The 22,534-nt window shown below is 48.0% G+C and overlaps 1 protein-coding gene across 2 annotated transcripts in view; it reads right to left on the reverse strand.

Moving 5' to 3' along the window:
* The window catches only part of RCSD1 (RCSD domain containing 1), a 68,992-nt gene that overhangs the window by 1,928 nt on the left and 44,530 nt on the right, over nt 1-22,534 (reverse strand). Inside the window, exons 2-6 of one of the 2 annotated variants that reach the window (XM_040229950.1) lie at nt 18,558-18,659; nt 17,350-17,439; nt 12,589-12,660; nt 7,883-8,086; nt 5,172-5,807 (exon numbers count right to left, since the gene is read on the reverse strand). In XM_040229950.1, the coding sequence (XP_040085884.1) occupies nt 5,172-5,807; nt 7,883-8,086; nt 12,589-12,660; nt 17,350-17,439; nt 18,558-18,659 (1,104 nt within the window). The remainder of the gene's footprint in view (nt 1-5,171; nt 5,808-7,882; nt 8,087-12,588; nt 12,661-17,349; nt 17,440-18,557; nt 18,660-22,534) is intronic. The other variant, XM_040229949.1, reaches the window with a different exon arrangement.

The raw sequence follows: 22,534 nt of genomic DNA on the forward strand, positions 1-22,534 counted from the left end.
CTGGACACTCAGCTTGTCTTCCTGGGGATGCTAAGTCAGGTAACAATAGTAATACTGATAATAATGCTATGTGACTACATAGTTTTTCATACTCATCAACCCATTTATTCCTCACAAAAGCAATATGAGTTTGATAACTTCTATTTACTCTGTTTTATAGGTGGGTTAATTAAGGCACAGAGAGGTCAAGTGACTTCCCCTAGGTCATATAGCTAGCAAGTGGGGGAGTCAGGATTTAAAGCCTGGGATCAGAGCTTGGGCTCTCAACAAGGACACTGCCTTTTCCTTGATGCTTGGCCTCCCATGTCCTCGCTGCCCTAGCTTCTCCCCTCATCACTCATTCCCTTTAATTTCATCATCCTGAAACACTGCTGAAGAATCAAAGAGAAAGAGGAAAAGTTCCTCATGAGCAGGAATGTATATGGGTAAAAAGGAGTTTCAGGTTCAGTTGAAAGTAACTGAAGAAACAAAGTAAGTAGCAGTCTGGTTTTGGGGAGTGTGGAATGAGAGGCTGCTGGGCCTGTGGGGTGCGGCTGGGACCATGTGAGAGCCTGGCTGGCGCTAAGCAGTCGGGAGAGGCCAGGAGGTGATGGGGAACACCAGGTGCAGGGGTCATGAGGCTGCCCAGAGGCCAAGAAGGGGCCAGGGCAGCCCAGCCAGGCAGAGGTCAAAGGGTGGACGTGGTTTCTAGGGTGGGTTGCCAGCATCAGCTATTTCAGAGAGGTGAGGATGATAAGAGCAGAGACATGTCAGGTCTTTGGTGGATGGGAGGCCATGACTGAGTTTCAAAGTCATTGGTACGAGTGAGGGTCAGAAAGCAGAGTTGAGAGATTTATCTTTAGGATTAGAGATAAATGTTTGTACGCAGAAAGGGGCAAGCTAGTGAGGTGCTAGAAACACAGACGGGTAACCGAACAGGAAAATCTCGGTCTAACCCCTTCGCTTAAAAGGCACACGTATGCTCTACAAATATCTTGTAGAAAAGTCCAGAAAACAATTGACACAACAGACAAGGCGGGTAATCTTAAGGATAAAGGGCCTCTCCTGGGATTCACAGGGAAGAGACTCTTTGAAGGTGTGAGGCAGGTGATAAACAGGCTGGTCTTCCTTTTGGGTAAACAGGAGACGAGGTCATTTGCAAAGCAGAAGAGGACGAGGCAGGCAGCGAGCTGGGGGAACGGGGATGAAAATAGGATGATAGAGAAGCAGTGAAAGGGTGTCCCAGCAGAGGATGGATATGGTTCAGCCAGGTTGGTAAGAGTTTATAGCAGATCCAGGCAGCATGGTTTTGTGAATTCCACCAATGACATTCACAAGTCTTGACAAAGAAGGTGGGTGTGAGAACAACTGGACTTTGAGGATTAATACAGAAAACCAGAGCAGGTCCATGGTGAAACCAAGATCAACGTGCAGAAGGACAACAAAAACATGAAGAAGGACAGCTCATAAGTGACTGTCTCCAAGGGACAGGAATCATCCAAAGTCACAGAGCTCAAGGTGACACAAAGGATGTCAGCTCTACTCATCAGAATAAACTGCTTCACAAAAGAACCTCTGTACAAATCCAGATAATTTATTTAATCTGGGAGGGGCACTGCTTCTAATTCTCTTTTGGTCTTCTCAAGCCTGGTCAAGGTTAGAAGCAAAATACCTCAGGCAATGGTGCCAAAGGATTTCCCGGTGAGGACAACTATGACATAGGCTCCTTGGGTCACAGGCTTCCCCAGGGATACCATACCTGTCCCAGGTCTTTTCTGGATCAGGCAGAGGCAGCACACACTAGCAGTGCCCCCTTGCCCCAACCTCCACATCTAACCCCCATCTTCTTTGACTGCTAGAAATATATCGATCAGATCAACTACATAAGAATATACTCAATGTCAAAGACTGTCAAGAGGAAGCGATAAGTATATGCAGGAATTAAAAATATATATCTTTGTCTGAAATAACTGCAACTCAGCCCATCAAACCCAAACAGGACTGAAAATATGAACGCTGAGTGATTTATGGTGATTATGCGTACTAAAAGAGAAGGCACAAAGAGATGAGGGCAGAGATTCAAAATTCATTCTCACAGATCACAAAAATTTACTGTATAGCACAAGGAACTATATTTGATATCTTGTAATAACCTATAATAGAAAAGAAAGAAGAAAAAGAATACAGATGTATACACATATATATGTATAATCAAATCACTTTACTGCACACCTAAACTAGCATAATATCATAAATCAATTTAAAAAATCCATTCTCCATACTCCCATGTTGCCAGAATCTTTAAAATGAGAATTTATTCTGTGTACTATGTAATAAAAATTAGACAGCTTACCCAGTAATTTTAGATACAGGTCAGCTGGAAAATTATTCTAATATTTATTTAGTTCATTAATTTATTAATTGATATTAATAAAATAGGCAAAATAGGAGAAAGTCTTTGCTATGTCTTCCAGCTTCTATTTTGAAATTACACTAAGAATCTACAGACCATACCTTTTGTTTACCTTACCAAATTTTGCCAATTCTTAAAGAAGAGTAGATAAATTGAAAAATCCCAGTGAATAGCATATTATTATTGGTTTGATTCAAGGGAAAAAGGGGAAGTTTGATGTACAGTTTCTGGAAAATACATTATTTTCAACTGAGTCTTTTTGCTGTGCACTTGGCACCTTACACACATACCCATATTTATCCCTGTATATTAAAGAATTTAATATACTAAATCCTCAAGAATTTTTTCAAGAAGTTATCATTCTTCAATTAAAATCTCCTTGGGAGTGGATGTGTGTGTTGCACGCACACACACACACACACACTGTAACCAGCACAGTGTTCTGCACATAGTGAGGATACAACACATGTAATTAAATGAGAAACGAGATGCTGTTACGCTCTTGGAAAGAGGCAGCACCTCGCATTTAAATAATAAAAAAATGAAAAGTGTCTTGAAAATAAAAAAAATCCAAAAATTTTAAAGTATTACTATTGAAGAAAGGACATTCAAAAGTTACATTAGGACCTGAACACTAACAATTTGGAGTATAAAAACACAACCACAAAGATGGGGGGCTGGAAAGGTGTACACACGCCAGGCCTATGTAATCTGGGCACAGTCCTAAACGACAGCTCTTAGACGGCATTTGAGAGCTACAGGCTCTGAGTCTGTTCAACCAATTTTGTGCTTATAAATTACTTCACCTGGTTGCTTCAAGGATCTAGATATTAACCGCTGAAAAAAAAACAAAACAAAACCAAACACACTGGCAGGGTTGGGGTACAGAGAGGGTGAGAGTCAGGGAAAGCTTGGCAGGGGCCCCCATGCAGAGAAGGGCCTCACAGAGGGTTTGGAATCTGTGTTTTGAGCGCCCTGGAAGCCATGAAACAAGGGGGAGCAGAGGTGAGTGAGTTGTCTTCCTCCAAAGATATGTCCAGTCCTAACCGCCAGTCCATGTGCATGTGGCCTTATTTGGAAAGGGCATCTTTGTAGACATACTTAAGGATCTCAAGATGAGGTCATTCTAGACTTAGGGTGGGCCCACATCCAATGACTGGGGTCCTTATAAGAGAGAGGAGAGGGAGTTTTGAGGCACACAGAGACACCATGTGAAGACAGAGTCAGAGGCTGGGGTGATAAGTCTACAACCCTGGGAAGGCCAAGGGTTGCTGACAACCATCAGAAGCTGGAAGAGGCAAGACAGGATCCTCAGAGTTGCCAGCAGTCAGCAGAAGTTAGGAGACAGACATGGAGCAGACTCATCCTCCAAGCCTCCATAAGGAAGCAACCCTACCAATACTCTGCGTTTGGAGTTCTGGCCTCCAGAACTGTGGGACAACACATTTGTATTGTTTTTAAGCTGCCGATTTGTGGTAATTTGTTATGGCAGCCCTCAGGACATGAGTAATTTTAGAAATTACTAAAATTGAGAGTAAACACACAAGCACACCTCTTTGGTTGCTGTACAGAGAATGGACTATGCAGGCAGAAAAAATGGAAGCAGGAAGCCAGATAAGAGGCTAATGCAGTCGGAGGCTGACAGTAGCTTGAGTGAATGAATAAACTAAAACAAAGGGAAGGGGGAAACACTGGAGGGTGACTTTGTTGATGAGATTGTCAGGGGTGGTGGTAGGGGATGGCACACAGAACTTTTCTTCTGGAAGGCTGGTCTTGCTCCTGAGGCATAGGTAGGTGAGGTCAAGGTAGGCTTTCTGGGAGTGGTGCAAGGAGCCAGATGAATAAGTGCAGGCCCAGCAGGAAGGAAGGGACTGAGGCACTCCCCCTACCCATGCGCAGTAGGTACCCAACCCCTGTGCATGAACAGGTGGAACATAAAGTGTAGTAAAGCCTCTCAGTCGTGTCTGACTCTTTGCGACCCCATGGGCTGTAGCCTACCAGGCTGCTCTGTCCATGGGATTTTCCAGGCAAGAGTACTGGAGTGGGTTGCCATTTCCCTCTCCAGGGGATCTTCCCGACCCAGGGATTGAACCCCGGTCTCCTGCCTTAGAGGCAGTCGCTTTAACCTCTGAGCCACCAGGGAGGTCACACAGATGGAACATAAAGCCTCCTCTATTCATTTTGTCTGCTTTCTTTTTTAAAAACTATTTTATTCTATTTTTAATTGGAGTATAGTTAATATTAAACATTTTTATTCTATTTTTTTTATTGTAGTCACAAAACCTCCTTTAAAGGCCCAAATCAAAAGCTATCCTCACCCTGAAGCTCCACTGGCATGCTCCACATACAAACTGTTTCCCCCCACTTGTGCCCCTGGCTTCCCTAGGAGAAGCCCTGCCTTCTTTACTGCACCCTAAGGAATTGCTGGTCTCAGGTGCTAGACTGTGAGTTTTCTACGGAAGGAGTACTTCCTTTGCTCTTGGAATCCACCACAGCAGTGAGCCCAGGCCCAGACACTATATCAGCAGGCCTTGAAGTGTGGGTCTCAGTCATACCTAGAAAGATGCCAGGACTGCGAGGCAGTGAGAGGCAGCGCATAAGACACACTTCCCTTTCTGGTTGCTCCCCATCAGTGACAGCCTGTCTCAATCCACACCTTACTGCACACCTGGCTGACTGGTGACAGATAGAAGGGGCAGGGCATGGGAAAAAGGGTGCACTGGCCCTGCCCTGTCCCGGGGGTTGGGAGTAGGGTGGGAGGGACAAGCCGGGCGCCCACCTCTGTCCTGGGGACCTCGCTGCTGGTGTCCGGCTGGGCGTGGCCAGAGTCGGGGCTGCAGCCTGGCTTGAGGCTGGCCCCTTCATCTTGCTTTTCCTCGCTGGTCCCCTGCTCTGGGCTGTGGCCGCCCGCCCCTCCTCCAGGAGGGGGTTGAGGGGGCTCCTCCTCCGCGGCTCCCTCCTCCAGCCCCTTTGCGTCTTGGCTGCTTTGTCCGGGCTCCTCCTCGTCACTGGCCACCCTCTCCTTCACCTCTGTAGGCTCTTCCGCCTGCTCTCCAGCCGGTCTCTCCTCTTTGGGGCTCCCACACCCCTCCTCCGCCTCTGAGCTGGAGGCTCGGGCTGGATGCTGGCCAGCCCCCTCCTCAGAGCCCCCCACAATCTTCTCCGGCTCCTGGGCTTCCCCCACAGCCCTGCTCTTCTCCTCCAGCTTCTCTGTCCTGCTGGACGTCCTCCTCAGAGGAGGGGATCCTGGGGCTGTGCTCTTGGCCGGGAGCACCTCGTCCCCGCTCTCTTCCTTGGCACCATTCTCCTGGGAAGGCTCCACGGCCCCGAACTCCCCCAGTTCCCCACAGTCTGACTGGGACCTTCGGAATCTCCGGGAGGGAGGGCGCCTTTTTATGGAGCCCCTTGTCCGCACCTGGAAGAAAGTGTTAAGGAATGTGCATCTGTGAAAACGGCCAAGGCGAGGATGCATGTTCTTTCAATGCCAGTTTCACAAGCCCCACCTGAGGATCATTTGATTTTCCACCAGGATATGGTACTGTTTGCTATTTATTATAGGCAGAGCCCTATGGGGTTATGGTATTATATGGTGACCTGCAGAATTTTTTCTGTGTGGATGAAGATAAAAATGCTTTCTATCCAATAAGAAAGGATACCCTAAGATTTTATTGGTTCTGTAAAACATCAATCAGTTTGGTGTCTAACTTAGCAATTTTATTTGCACATTTGTTCTATTTAATTGCCTATAAATAACCAGGCCTTTGAATGAGCTTTACCACCTTATAGATTTCCTCATAAATTAACAAGTTGAACAAAATCTCTATTTCATACTAGAGTCATGTTTTAACATTTTGAGGATGCTACTTTGACAAAGGTGAGTGGAAAGTGTGTGAGACTCAGAACTAGGCCTCACCTTCGTCCACTGGACTTCGTCAGAAGTTCAATGGCATGTTTATATCAGACGCCCTACTTTATTCACATGATGAATCCTTTAAAAATTAATGTGCAAAGTAGGAACTTCTCTGATAATCCAGCAGTTAAGTATCCCCCCTGTCAATGCAGGGGCAAAGGTTTGATCCCTGGTTGGGAAACTAAGATATCACATGCCACGTTACATTTTTGTGTTTCTCAATCCTGGTTTTGTCTCAGTGGTTTAGAATGAATGCTTGGTTTTAAAAGAGCTTCCCGGAAACTTTGCTGAGACCACAGTGAGGCTAGCCTGCATGCCATCAAGGCCTCAGTCCTCATGGCCTGCAGGGTTCAGAAATAATCCCATCTGCTCCCTTACTGCTCTCACAAGACTAAAGTCCCCAGTATTAGGGCACTCCCTGGAGTTCCTCTCTGTCCCCAGGGGTCTCTCCATTGTTCTGGGCTGAAGGATCCCTATTCTGTCCCCAGCCAGCAGGCTCAAGCCGACCCCATCACCTCTTTGTTTCCTTGGGCTCTACCTGTTTCTGCATATTTGATCTCTTTTTCTTAGATGGATTCTCTGGAAGGGTCCAGAAGATCCTGGTCTCTCCATCCATAATTCTAAAGTCACATACATTTATTAATACCATTTCCTGGCATTGGAGCCCTTTAACTCTTAGCCTCTCCCTGGCTCTGGCCCAAATTTGCTGCATGTATTGTCGGAGTGTATTGGATTGTATGCACCTCTGATTCCCTGATTCTTACCTCCTTCCAGTAGGGCAGGGATCTGATGAAATTACACACAGAGTACCAGGTAGCATCCACAGAAACAAGCCTTGTTACACATCTATTTTGCAAAGGAAACAGTTTGGATGTTTTTTAACTGGGGTGTGCGTGCAGGCTAAGTCGCTTCAATCGTGTCCGACTCTTGTGACGCTATAGACTGTAGCCCTCCAGGCTCCTCTGCCCATGGATTCTCCGGGCAAGAATACTAAAGTGGGTTGCCATGTTCCCTTCAAGGGGATCTTCCTGACCCAGGGATCGATTCCACATCTCTTACGTCTCCTGTACTGGCAAGCACGTTCTTTACCACTAGCGCCACCTGGGAAGCCCCTTAACTCGGGCAAGATGCAGCAAAAATGATTTGAGCCTATTCTGGGTCACTTAGGAGTATTCGAATCAAGTCAGGACAGGACAGTCTAGTGACCCTGTCCTCCTTTTTGCTGAGTCACTGCTTTTGACATAAGTCTCAGCTGGGGTCAGTTGTGACTTCCTCCCTCTCTCTCCACAGAGGATGGAGAACTCGCTCCCTCCCCATGCCTGCCTTTCAGGTGAGGGGAGCAAGTTGTAGGGAGAGGGGATGAGAGAGACAGGCTAGGTAGAGGGTGATCTTAGTTCAGGGATCACTTGTCAGAAAGAGGAGACTTATCCTTTGTTAAAAAGCAGCTCTGACCACAGCTAAGGTGTGTCCTCCTTTCTCCAGGACAACACAGGGTAGAGATAATTCAGGATTGCCCAGTACCCACATGTCCACAGACATGATAAACAAAGACATCACAATACTTAGGACCCAGACAGTACCTTATTGTAACAGGGCAGATGACTGCCTTCAGGAGGCTGGTCAAAGCTGACAGGTACCTCCTCTGGTTCGCTGGGCCGAGACCGCACTCCAGGGCTGCTGGGGGTAGAAGGTGGGCTGTGAAATGGTGACACCATGGCCTTGAATCCAGGACTCTTGGGAGAGGCCCCAGGAAGCAAGGCTGCTGGATCAAAGACTAAATTGGCCTGTTGGGAAAGATGAGGAATTTCAGGTGAGGGTAGAGAGAAGACAAATGTTCCTATGCTAGCATGCTGATTTCCTGGCCTTAGAACTGACTGAGACCAGGTACCGTGAGGCTTTTCTTACTTCCTAACCAGTCCTCCATTGTCACAGCACGTCCTGCTCCTGGAAGACCTGCTTACTTTATCTACCTTCTGCTACCTGGCTTACTCCAGCTTGTGTTCCAGAATGCCCAGCAAGTACTGATTTGATCTAAGAAAAATGCATGCAGCGGTCCCAATTTATAGACAAAGAGGCCAAAATAGCCACTTCCAGGACTTGCGGGCACCAGGGTCTCACACTAAGTCAGCAGCTTCACCACCCTTCTCGTCAGAGTCAGTAGCAGTCACCACTCACAGGATGCCTCCTTTTTGCTGGGCGTGTGCAGTGTCCCCCTCTACCCTACACATTCAGCTTTGTTCCCAAGGCACAAATTAGCAAAGTGTTTAAGGAATCTGCCCTGGGATTCAAGCCCGGTTGTCTCTCAGCCTCCAAGTAAGTACAGGGTCTTCCTCAGTAGACAACCAGAATGATGGACAGAGCAGGCCACCAAGGCCTCCAGGGGGAGCTGGCAGTGCAGCTGCAAGTGTGCCCCAACCTGGCCATCACAGTGCAGTTGAAACCAGGCGAAGATGAACCCTGAGGGCAAGCAAAGAGGAGGGGTTACCCAAAGGCAACCAGGGCCTGAGGGAGTCATGAGGTTGGTGGGGGAGGAGGCAGGTGGTCCTAGACCTATCCGACGGCCTCAGAGAAGGTGCAGGAGGGATTGAATGTGAGCGCCCTGAGTCCTCTAGGATCATCTAGAGGAACCGGCTCCTCCAGCTCTACCCTCTACGTTTCCAAATCATGGCCCAGTTGCATCGGCCAGAGCAGGAAAGCCAGCAGCAAGGTCTGCTGGGAAGGGGCCAGGCCTGAGGGCAGATGATGCTCTCCACGCAGACACATCTGACTCCAGATACCTACTCTCTCACCTGATAGCTGTGTGACCTACAGGGAATCCAGTAGCCTTTCCGTATCTTGGATTCTTTATTTGCTCAATCGACTGAGCCTGACCTTCAGAGTCTTTTATGCTCTGGTCCCATTACTCTCTCCTATCATTATCTGACCCACACCCTCTCCCTCCAGACTTTCCTCAGTGTTACCCTCCTGTTAGCCAAGGCTCTGTCATCCTGAAGAGCTCCTACGTGGTACTTTAGGACTTGCAGAGTATAGAACATTATACATGTTTAAGATGACATTAGTACTTCTATTGTGATTTTAAGGAAGAATTTATAATATAGACAAGATTGTGTCCTGGTAAAATTAAAAATATAAAAGTTCAATAGCAACACTGTGAGCCCATGCCATGTCTAAAAGCAGCATACGGCAGGTACCAAGGGACAGGTTTGGACCACACAGGCTGAGGGAGTTGATGTACTGGGATGGCTTGGAGGGCTTCCTGGCAGTGGGGAGGTTAACTGGGCATTAAAAGAGGTCTTCTTCCCCTTTCAATGTCAAGCTGGGAAATTCTCTCTGTCAGACTGCTCACAGGCTTCCCTGGTGGCTCAGTGGTAAAGAATCCACCTGCCAATGCAGGAGACACAGAGACGATCCCTGATCCAGGAAGATCTCACATGCCTGGGAGTAACTAAGTCCGTGCACCACAACCATTGAGCATGTGCTCTAGAGCTGGGCGATTGCAATTACTGAGCACAGCTAGCGAAGCCCTCAAGCCCTAGAGCCTGTGCTCCACAGCAAGGGGAGCCACCTTGAAGACCCAGCACAGCCAAACATAAATAAATAAGCATATATTAAAAAATACTGTTCACAAGTAAAGTGGGTCTTCTAGCCAGTGGAAAACTTTCAAAAGTATATTTTATTCTTATTTATTTGGCTTCACTGGTTCTCAGCTGCAGCATGCAGAATCGTTAGTTGTAGCTTGCCAGATCTAGTTCTCTGACTAGGGATCCCTTGCATTGGGAGTGCAGAGTCTTAGCCACTGAATCACCAGGCGAGTCCCTTGAACTTTGAATTATGAACTTCTCCAGTGAAGAAACATCATAGTTTCTATCTCATCCAATAGAATATTTAGAAGAAAAATTGAGCTGATGATGCATTTCTTAGTTCTTTTCCTACATAGCTCCAACAAAGTAAGGTTCCTAAGGGATCTGGCCAAATTATATACTGTTACTGACATTCTTATAAGATTAAACCACTGGAGATCAAAACCTCATTCTCAGGTTTCCATATTTCCCTAAGACACTTGTTAATGACCAGAAAAGGGGAATGAGACCAAAATTTCAAGGTACATAGTCTTCGTGACAATTTCTAGCAGTGGACTGAGGGCTGTGGTGGGCTGCAGGGAGGCGGAAGTAGACGTCCTGCACTATACCCTTGACATCAAGGGGGGGCATGTCTGAGTTCAGGGGTCCCTTGTGAGAGATCCCTGTGAGGTACATGGGAGCCCTGCATCCTTCTACAGTGATGGGCAGCCCACCCCTCCCCTGCAACTGAGATGGAATCAGGGCTTTTCATGATGCGTTAAACTTCAGAAAGACTCCTGACCCTTCACCAGGTAGGCTCATGACCCCAAACCAGAGGTGCTTTCCTTAACTGCAAATCACGCTGGGGGCCAAATCTCTGGGCTCTCCCGTAGCTGGGAACTACAGAGGCTGTGACTACTTGTCCTGACACATCCCTAAGAATGGCTCCACAACAAGGTTGAAGAATCAGTTTCATTAGTTGGACCCAGACAGGAGAATCCAGTGCAGGAGAGCCTTGCTGAGACTGCAGTGAAAGCTTGAGTATCTTCTACAGGCCTGACCCAGACATATGCTTGCTCCTCCTCTGCATTTCAGTTCACACTGTTCCCACACCAGAGAACTTCCCTCCTTCCTTTCCAGCCACCCTTCTTAAGGACCAACTCGGGGAATAGGTATTTCATAAAGCATTCGTCAATTATTCCTGACCTCTTGACTTTCTTCTTGCTCTGTAATTCTAGAGCAGTGGATCTCACCTAAGATTGGGGACAGGGGGATGATTTTGTCCCCATGAGACATTTGGCAATATCTGGGGACATTTTTTCTTTGTCAGTTTATTGAGTGCTGCTGGCATCTAGGGAATAAGGACTGCTGCTAAACATCTTGCAGTGTACAAGGCAGCCCCTGAAACAAAATTATCCAGCCCAAATCATGCTGAGGTTAAAAAGTCCTGGTCTAGGGACTTCTTTGGTTGTCCAGTGGTTAAGAATCTGCCTTCCAAAGCAGGGAACGTGTGTTCGATCCCTAGTCAGGGAACTAAGATCCCGCATGCCTTGGGGCAATTATGTCTATGAGCTGCAACCAGAGCAAGCCCATGCTGCAATGAAGACCCAGTGCAGCCAAATAATAATAATAATAAATTTTAAAAAGAAAAATCATACCAACTGTAAAAAAAAAAAAGTCATGGTCTAAAGCAGTCGGAGTTGGACAGTTACCCACAATTCAGATCTCTGGTATTTACTCTCCCATATGTCTTTTATTGTATCATATGTGAAAATCTGGGCTCCCTTGGCTCATATGGTAAAGAATCTGCCCGCAATGCAGGAGACCCAGGTTTGATCCTTGGGTGGGAAAGATTCCCTGTAGAAGGAAACAGCAACCCACTCCAGTATTCTTGCTTGGGAAATCCCATGGACAGAGGAGCCTGGTGGGCTAAAGTCCATGGACATGTAAAGAATCAGACACGACTGAGTGACCAGCACTAACCTGTGAAAATCTTGCCTCCACAAGAGTGTGAGATAAGTGCAGTTATATGCCTCATTCACTCTCCTAGGAAAGCCAGGGGGCACAGCGGGGAGGGCGTGCAAGGTAACTGGCGATGAGGAAGGGCAGAATGCTTTCCAAACAATGGACTTGGCCACAGTAGAGTGATGTCTAGCAACTGAGTTTCAGCCCTGTGTAAGGCTGAAATGGCCCGTGGCTGCATTCACGCCTTGGAGAGGACTGGCTGCTCCCGGGGTGCTTCTTGCGCTATAACGTCCTTTCCCCATAAGATACCCCATTCTCTTCAACATCTGCTCGGTGTTAACGACTCGACTTCACATTTGATAGGGTCCTCATTTCAGTGTTTTGCCTTTAAGTAGAGCTTCCCATCCTTCAGGGCACGTTAATCACTAGTTGGTTATCGAAGGTCAACCAACCCGGGTGATCAACTATCCACTAGGGCCTCCCCGGTGGCTCAGAGGGTAAAGCGTCTGCCTGCAGTGCGGGAGACCCGGGTTCGATCCCTGGATCGGGAAGATCCCCTGGAGAAGGAAATGGCAACCCGCTCCAGCATTCTCGCCTGGAAAATCCCATGGATGGAGGAGCCTGGTAGGCTACAGTCCACAGGGTCACAAAGAGTCGGACACTTCACTTCATCCAGGTGACATGTGGAAATCCCCTTAGGAATCCCAAAGACATGCAAATGTTGGATAAGAGGTAGTGATAGGTAACCATTCTGGACTTACCTGAAGTTTCTCAATCAGAGGGGAGCTCTTCACTTTGACTTTAGGAGGGTGGTTTGCACTGGGCAGAGACTTCTATAAAAGCAAATGGACCAAAACAACCAAATGAGTAAGGTGAAGGGAAGTGGGGTTCTGGTTGGAGCCCAGAAGCCACAATTGGAATGAGAACAAAAAGTCGGTTTCGTCACTTGACCGCTTAGCTGCAGGAACTCACTTACCTCCTCGGGTACTAGCCACAGCAGGCACCCCCTCCCCTCCCTCCTCTTGCCACTAACAAGACTACCTGAATCTATGCACTGGAGCAAGCAGGACAACCACAACACAGGAGGCCTCCTGTCCCAGGAAGGATGCCTTCATGGTCATTATGAGCGAGCAGACTATGTCTGAGGGGGATAAGATCTTCAGCCCATGACCTTAACAATGTGGGAAACAATTGGAGGGGATTTCAAACAGAAAGGGCAAGTGACTATCCATTCTGTTTGTCACAAATCTCACAAGAAACCAGAGAGTTGGAGTGAAACCCGAGAGAGGTATTATTGAAATTGTTTCCTTGAGCTAATAATATTTTGGGAAACCTCACCAATAGTGTTGTTTATAAACTAGCATTTTCTAAACCATTGAATTCTCATTTTGATTAAGCAGACATTTATTGAGTACCCCCTACATTCCAGACATTGTGTTGGTTATACAAAAAAATGAACAGGATTTTGTGAAAGTGAAGTTAGTTGCTCAGTCATGTCCAACTTTTTGTGACCCTATGTACTGTATGTAGCCCACCAGGCTTCTCTGTCCAGGGATTCTCCAGGCAAGAATACTGGAGTGGGTTGCCATTCCCTTCTCCAGGGGATCTTCCCACCCCAGGGATTGAACCTGGGTCTCTTGCATTGCAGGAAGATTCTTTACCGTTGGAGTGTGTGCCTGACCTCTAAAAGTGGTCGATGTCTGAGACATGCATATATACACACACATACATGTATACATATATGAATATAGGTACAGATATATGCTATTAGTTGGAGATATTTTTGTGATGAATATATGTCAGGTTTCTTGTCTGTTATTGGGTTTTACATTATCTAAAAAGACTGACTGCTTGTTTTGTGTAAAGTCCTTACAGCTTGATTCTAGTTCCACAGGTATATTGATCTTCAACGTGCAGGAATGAGGACAGTGATGATGATGGTAATGGTGATGAAGAAAAAGGAATTGATGACTTCCGTATTGGACAGAGACCAGAGCAGGAAAAAAAAAAAAACAAAAACCAGGATTTTCCTACATTTTGGCATATTGCTTCTTGCGCCCATATTCTAATCTACTTGACTTATAAGAAGAATAATACCGATTTCTTATAAACCTGAGACATTTATTGAGGGAGATGATTTTAGTGATGGAAAGAGAGAGACTCACTCAACAGAACTCTCTGTGACCTTTTTAAGGCCCAGGACTGGGGGGACGGTGCTGGAGTGGATCAGTCACTTGCTGGGACTCAGGAGGCCCCCTCCCAGCCCTTTCGGATGCTGGTTTTTTTCTGGGAAGGGAGGTGCACTGCATGCAGGACCTTAGTTCCCTAACCAGGGATTGAACCCATGACCCCTGCACTGGGAGCTTGAAGTCTTAACCACTGGACCGCCCAAAAAGTTCCCAACTGGCTTTGACAGGAGCTAGATGGATGCCCTTTTAAATGGGTTGGAAGAAGCGATTCTAAGGCCTCCTCCAGCTCTCACGTGCCTCTGGCTCCACGAGTTTGCATCGTCAGGCTTATTTCCAGAGTGGTCAGTCTTTCAAGGAGCCTTGTGGCCACTGTGAGAATAGATTTGGTTGTTCTTAATTTCTGGGCTTTACAGTGAAAATTCACATGAGTCGGTGTTTTTGAAGATGCCGTTCTAGAAACTGCAGCAACAATTGTGCTGACAAAACTCACTTTATGTAACAACTCCTCTCTTCCATAACTGATCATTATCTTCTGAAGAGAGTGAAAATTCAATAAACACAGCCCCTTCCTCGTAGGACAGTGCTGGGAACCCAGCTCATGCCCTACAAAATCCTTATTGATTTGAATTGATCTACTAAACAGGACGTCCCTGGTGGCTCGGACGGTAAAGCCTCTGCCTACAGTGCGGGAGACCTGGGTTCAATCCCTGGGTCAGGAAGATCCCCTGGAGAAGGAAATGGCAACCCACTCCAGTACTCTTGCCTGGAAAATCCCATGGACGGAGGAGCGTAGTATGCTGCCGTCCATGGGGTCGCAAATTCACTTCACTAAACAGGGAAGAATCCAGAAGAGCCACCAGTGCAGTTCCTAGGAATGGCAGCAAGTGGCAGCATTTCCTTTACTGTTTAACTAGCAGCTCCAGACAAGTAGCTGCCTCTCACACAGCTGGAGGGCTCGAGTCAACCTGGCATCTCTCTATGTATATGTATGTCCATATATGACATTCTAATAATGACTAGAATAATAACCAGGGTCTTCATTCTGGGCAGGTGAGGCAGTGGCTACATTAAAACCCAGTATTGGGTTGGGTCCTCCAGAGAAGGGTAACTCCAATACACCCTGGGGGCAGGGGCTGGCCTCACCATCTCAGGCTCCTGTAGGCATAGGGAGTGGCGAGGAATGAAGAAGAGATAGTAAGGCCCCTTCAGCACTGTGCACTGGAGACCAGGAGGCAGCCTGACTGGGGCCTTCCCTGCAGGCCCCAAGGCTCCCAGCGTTAGAGCTTCTGCAGGCTGTACCGTGGGAGTATGGAAGGATGATGGACAACAGCCTCCATCTAACCCAGCCAAACAAAGCTGGCTGCTTGCTTTATTTTTGTGTGAATTTCAAGGTGACAAAGAATCTTTGATATCTAGAAGCAATGTCCTTCGCATATGCAAGCAGCCTGTCACCCCAGGACTTTCCTTCTAAGATCCAACCTCCCATTCATTCAGCCCTTGGCTGAATAGACCATAGCTGCTGGTGGTGGCCCATGGAATGAAACATGCACACTTATTTCTCCCAGAGCCACTGAACTAACCTGGCTCACTCCACTTTTATCCAGGGAATAAACATCCCCCTCCAACCCCCAGGACGGGTTAGTGCTCTTGTCCCATTTTACAAAATAGGAAGCAGGCTCAGTGCAGGGCAGTGACTTCTCCAAGGCCAAGTCCAGTCAGGGGGCAGCCTCACAGGAGGCTCCTAGTGGTCACAGCCTTGGCCTGTTGCCTAACACAGGCCCCAAGCCCAGAGGGCGGTCACAGGGGAAGATGGCCCTCAGCAAAGAGAAGTTGTTGATGTGTATTTGGTCAGAACGTTGCTGCTGCTGCTGCTGCTGCTGCTAAGTCGCTTCAGTCGTGTCCGACTCTGTGCGACCCCAGAGACGGCAGCCCACCAGGCTCCCTTGTCCGTGGGATTCTCCAGGCGAGAACACTGGAGTGGGTTGCCATTTCCTTCTCCAATGCATGAAAGTGAAACGTGAAAGTGAAGTCGCTCAGTCATGACCGACTCTTGGCGACCCCGTGGACTGCAGCCTACCAGGCTCCTCCGTCCATGGGATTTTCCAGGCAAGAGTACTGGAGTGGAGTGCCATCGTCTTCTCTGAATGTTGGCTGAGGAACCCACAAAGTCACAGAATCATGTGGGCACATGAGGAGACCCCCAAAACACTTAGTGTTTTTCAACTGTGCCTCTTGGAGATTCTCATTCCAGAAGATCTCCATTCATTGTGTATGTGTGTGGCGGGGGGTGCGGGTAGTATTCCCAGAGCACATGGGGCTCTAGACACCACCCCCTTCTCCATTCCACTTGACAGGGAGCAGCTCTTTCTGATTTATCTGATGGGCTTCTGCTTATATGCCTGGGCTTGACAAATAAGTGCGAACATCACTGATCTACTCCAGATGTTTCGCTTTATAGGTGAGAAAATGCAGACGAGGAGAGGCTCGTCCAAATCCACGTGGCTACCGTGTCTGCCTGTCATCAAGATGCCGGCCCCCCAAAAAGACAGTGGGGAAAGGGGTGTCACAGCGGATATGGGGACTGGACTATCTTTGGCTGGCTTGCTCTCTTTGGGGACTGGCCTCCCGGGCTGGAGGATAGAACATGCAAATCTGTTTCTGGCGGGGACCGCAACCACAGTGAAGGTTCATGGGCTCCTGGGAGGGTGTGGACAAGTTACTCTTACAGTTACAATTAGATAAATAAGGGTAGGTGAACATGCAGGCTGGGAATCCATTGCTGGCTATGATCTATGATACCAGAGCCTGTATTGTGTTGGTAACATTGGCTATTTATAGCTGAGGGCAATGAGGCCTCCTGGGGGCTCTGGTTTTCTTCCAGTGATCCAGAATAATAGCCGTCCTGTACAAGATACCACAGAAACACTCAATTATCTCATTGCAGTTCTACCTCATGTGAGTGCAGACCCTCTTTCCAGACGCCTTGGGCATATGGAAGATCATATAAGTCAGACCTGGGAATCAAACATGACTTTCATGAGTCCTAAATCTGATGGGATGTGGTAATCCTCTATGGCCCATTCTCTTGGCTGAAATGCTCAGGCTTGAAAAATCATAAGGGAAGCTCAATAAGAGGGAATAGGAAGGGGCTTCATTTTCACAGTAAAGGGACAGGAAGCATCAAGAAAAAAAGTTCATTCCTGAATCTGAAAAGGAGAAATTCCCTGCACAGCCTTTAAAGTCTAAAAATGTGAACTGAGTGCTTCTTTCCATAAGAAGGAGAAAGCAAATCATAACCAGCATCTTTGGAGCCCCAGGGGCAGCAGCACTTACCTCCTCACCATTCTGGCCCAGCTCTACCTTGGGGGGGAACAGAGAGAGGGAGCAGGGCGGTTTCCTTCTGGTTGGTTTACTGGCTGGTGTCTAGAGGGAAGGGCGACAGACAGACACACAGAAAAAGAGAGAGAGCTAATCAGGCAACAGGGAGGAAGAGAAAGGAGTGGAAACTGGCTTTAGGAATGTTCAGGAATGTCTGGTGGAGAAGAGAATGGAGGGAGGGTTGCCCGTCTTTGCCAGTTCACTATCAAGTCACTCCAGTGAACTGTCTACCCATGCTGACGTTTAGCTTCTCCCAGTGATCTCCTGCTGGCATCCTTTCACTTGAGATTCATCAGCCTGAAGCAACATTTCAAAATAACACTCGCATCCAGCTTCTGAGTACTGCCAGAGCCTTAGAGCAGTACTCTTTCCTTCACCCTTTATAACATGCCTACCGTGTCTAGAAATTACAGACGGGTTTTTCAGATGGAAAATAAAACCGCAAAACAATGCATCTAAAAAAGCATTCTCGTTCTCCCCAAGGGGCCATTGATAAACCTCCCCCGACACTAGGGTGCCCTTCCTACATTCCACTTCTAAGGAGCTTCTCAGATTGTAGGACTAGAGAAAATCTGGCCCAGATTTCTTCAACACTACAAAGCCCCCTTTGACATTGTCCCCTCCATCAGGATTCTAGAATCCTCTGCTAACCAGATCCCTTCCCTTTCTGATCCCTGCTTCCTATCTGAATGCACTTCCCTGTCAGTCCTTGCTTCCCAGTTCTCTGTTGGAATCTACCCTTGCTCTGAATTCCTAGGCTCAGGGGAGGAGCCTGGTGTGGGGACTTCTTTATTCTGCGCCAGCCCAGGCCTGGCACAGCTGTGCAAGATCTAAATCTCCATCAGTGGGTGATGGAGCTGGACCAGCCCCGGGTTCCAGAGCCCCATCTCCCAGAGCCCCATCTCGGACAGCAGGCCTTTCAACGCTCAGCCCCAAGTCTGCTCCCTCCTGGCCAAAGTATAAGCCTCACTCTGGTGAGGAAAGACCCTGCCCAGGCCCAGCGGCATGGCAACATTCCTCACATTCAGAGAGACCCCTCTCTGACTTGCTTCCTAATTTGGTAATCACTAAACCTCCTCCCTCCCTCTGCTCTGGGCCTGACCCAGACTTCCCCTTCCTCCAGCCCCCTCCCAGGAGAGGGGCTCTGATACCGCCTGACTCACCTCCTTTGCAACGGCTGCCTGCTCCCTGAACCGCCCAGCCAACTGGGCCACCGAGGGGGGTGCGGAGTCGTCCACAATGGCGTTGGTCTGTGCCGGCCTTTCCTGGCAAACCAAGGGGAAGCCAAAGTTAACCAGCAAATACACACCTGGCTCTCTGAACGTCAGCACAAGGGGCCACGCGAGCTGCCTGCTATGTGACAGCAAGGTCTTCTCCCAGCATTTTGCAATTGGCTTCTGTATCAGAGATTTAAAAAACTCATTCATCAACTGCATTTTGTATGCATATTTACAACGTCCTCGGCCCCGGGGTGTGGCTCTATCTGGAAAGGAATTAAAGTTGCCCTGGGGGGGTGGGTCGCGGAGGGCCCAGGGATCTGGGAGGCAGGACAAGGCTGGGTTCCTCATTCTACAAAGACCTGGCCTGCAGAGGGCCCTATCAAAGACACTGTCTCCCCTTAGTCAAAGGGAGCTTCGAAAACTGGAGGCTGGCAAAATGCGCTGGAGCGAGTCCAGTGCATGACTGGATCTAGTGGGATGAGCAAATGCCCTGGATTGAACTTAAAATTTTTTTTTTTAATTTGTGGCTGTGGGGGAATCTTCGTTGCTCCATGCAGGATTTCTCTAGTTGCAGAGAGTGGAGGCTACTCTTAATTGTGGAGAGCAGGGGCTCCTCATTGTGGTGGCTTCTCTTGTTGTGAAGCATGGGCTCTAGGGTGTGCAGACACAGCAGTTGTGGTACAAGGGCTTAGTTGCCTTGAGGCATGTGGGAATCTTCCTGTACCAGGGACCAAATCCATGTCCCCTGCATTGGCAGGCGGATTCTTAACCAATGGGCCACAAGGGAAGTCCTGGATTGAACTTTTGACAAGTATTTTTGCATCTTATTTCTCGTACTTGATTGAGTGCTTTGGTCATAGAAATGCTCAGAAAATATTTGTTGAGCTAATAAACAGCATGAGAGTCGAATAGCATGGCAGATGAGAACCAGACTATCTGGATTTGACCACTGAGTTGCTCCATCTCCTTAGCTCAGTGACCTTGGGCAAATGACTTTCTCTTTCTGTACCTTGGTAGGGATAACAGTAGCACGTTGTTCACATGCTGGTTCTGCAGATCAAATGACTTACTATGTATCTGAAGTGTGAGGACAAGGCCTAGGACATAAGAGCTTCAGACACATCATGACTGCTACTTCTAAGAACCCTTGGCGATGACCTCAGTGAACCACAGTCACTGCTCACTCTCGCATGCCATCTGCCACCAAGACTCATTCGAGGAGTCAGCAAGCCCTGGAAACAGACACTTCACTTCTGCCTTATTACACGTGGCCTACAAAAGCCCCTGACTTTCATAATTTTTTAAAAATGTCCAGTCTTAGAGACATTCAGCTTTGATTTTTGGTGACCATGATGATGGCATTTTGCACACAGGCTGCAAACCTCTCCACTCCACCTGCTCATGTCTAGCTTGAAACTGAGAGAATCTGGGTAGCAGTTGCCCAACAAAGACATCTTGGTCTTTCCATGGAGCTCATGGCCTACAAGCACGCTCCAGCTGCAAACTTGCATCCCTCCACACACACATCCATGTGCATATGAACACACATATTCTCACGTCCTTGTCCTACACCCTCCTTTCTGTGCTGAAAGTGTCTCTGAGCTTTCATATTTGAGTGCTACCTCTGAAGGAAATATCACTGGCAATACCATGACATTGTCCCATGGGAGCAGGAGGGGCAACCACCTGCCGCACACTGACCTCAGGAAGTTGAGTAAGTGTGGGCAAAACTTTGAGAAGAGGGCTTTGCTTAGAGATAGGAAAGAACTGCTGGGACACACAGCTTCTGATCTGTGAACAGGCTGTTCTAGAGGAAAAGGCAGGTCCCTGCTATAAGTCAAGTTTATCCCCATTTCAGCCTAAATATCAAATACTGATTTCAAAAAAAGATGTTAAAGGATTCGCCTCTCTTCAAGATGCCAGAATTCCCCACAGCGCTGGAGAAGGGGGTGGGGAGCCTCAGTGCCCACCCTGACGTGTGTCCCACACTGGCCATGCCAGGCCTGGTCAGAGGTGAACATCATGTCCTCCTGGAACAATGGAGAGGCTCCAGGGACAGAGCAATTTATTAATTGAGCTGCTCCTGGCGAACATGCTGGGCCGGTCCGTCTGTCTCAGTTTCTCCGTCCGTTGCTATTTATTGCTCGCGTCCTGCTGACAGTGCACTTTACCTCAGCCCCGAAGGCGCCAATCACCGGTGGTGCAGGAAGAAACATTCCAGATAAAAATAGAGCTGAAGGGGAATCAGAAACTCCGCCCTAACTTCCCTTCTTGAAACCAGGCTTGGCAAGGGGTGAGAGAACTACAAGCCTTCTGGAAGGACTTAGGACTTAAAAGCTAGGTTAAAGGAAACATTGTGCTACGTCTGAATTTGCTTTCCTGGAGCCCAGTGAATGGGTTTTCTTTAGAATGTCTATGGACTCCAGAGCTTGTTGAAACCTGGCAAATCCACTCACTACCAGCACCTTTCATTCTGTGTTATGGAAGAGTGATTGATTGTTGCCTTCTCTCAGTTGGGCAGAAGTTCAGAGAGGGCAAGTAACTTAGCCAGAGTCACACAAGAGAAGCCAGACAAAATAATCTGAGAGACACTTGATCCAATACCTAATAATCCAACAATGAACATTAGTTAAATAGCCTAATTTGTGAAGGTGCTTTGAAAACTGTAAAGTGATATATATAAATAGTAAATCTATTATAAGCCACTGGGTTACACGTACAAAGGAGGCAGCATGGCTTCAGGGATGGTCAGGCACTGTGGTTTAGCCTGTTTGAGGCTTTGCCTGGATTTCTGCCTTGCACTTCTGGCAGGTACCACTACTGACCTCTTCCAGTGGGTCAACATCACACCACCTTGGCCCCAGGCAGGTGAGCAACATTTTTTCCCTCTCTCTCTCTCTCTCTCATCTCGCTCAGCCCTGAGGCTGGTTTGGGAAGGTCATGCTCCTACCTTGATTGTTCTTAGATCTGAGCATGACTTTCGTGTCTCTGCCTTGTCCCAAACTTTCCTGGGACCTCCCCCCCCTCCAACCCCTAAGCATTCTTTCTCTGTTCCAAAGTTATCCATTAAGTACTGAACACAGAGTCAGGAACACAGAAAGTCGTCCTCAAAGGGTGCCTTCTTCCCCACCTCCCATTCAACCCAGCTTGTGGTGTCAGGGTCTGGGCCCCTGCTCCCAGAGTCACTGACACCGTCAACTCTACCCGCACCCACCTCCAGGTCTTGGTCACGTTTTGACCTCTGTGGATCCTTTTTTCTCGGGACCAATCTCCATGTCTTAAATCTATTTTCTGAGCCCACTCCCACAGGCGACCTGCTTTAGTTGACATGCTTACAGATTGCAGCCCCCAACCCACCTTGCTGGGCCCAGAGCCTGCTGACCAAGCCCTTGCTGCCACCGTTCCAGCCCAGCTCTGCCAGCAAGCTTGGAAACCAGTCCTATGGTTCCCTCAACTTTGCCGAGGCCAGAAGAAAATCACCTCTGGAGTTTACTTTCTGTTTCTATGGGACTTTCTTCAGAGAACTGAGGAGCCCATGTGTCTGGACAGCATGGAACTTCCCCCTCACTGTTGCCGTGATGAATAAATACAACCTGGATGCTGCCAACCATTCGCATAGTGGAAGCTTTGTGTACAGGCCCAAGTCAGACTCTGCCCTGGCTGTGCCCATTTCCCCACCCTCCTCCTCGGCCCAGGTCTAAGTTTCTACCGGTCTATGGTCCATGGTTTAGGGTCACAAGGCACAAGGGGAGGCCTCATCTACAGCTTGGGGGAGAATCAGTGAGGGGGCTCTGCCTGGGGCCTGAGGAACACCTGCTCTCAGCTAACAGGAAGGTTGTCTTGCTCACCAGAAACAGGACAGACAAACCAGAGCCTCAAAACATAAGGTATGCTCACTTCTTTGCTCTTTTAGAACTGCA

The sequence above is a fragment of the Oryx dammah genome, unplaced genomic scaffold (genome assembly GCF_014754425.2).
Source record: "Oryx dammah isolate SB20612 unplaced genomic scaffold, SCBI_Odam_1.1 HiC_scaffold_28, whole genome shotgun sequence".
Lineage (NCBI taxonomy): Eukaryota > Metazoa > Chordata > Mammalia > Artiodactyla > Bovidae > Oryx > Oryx dammah.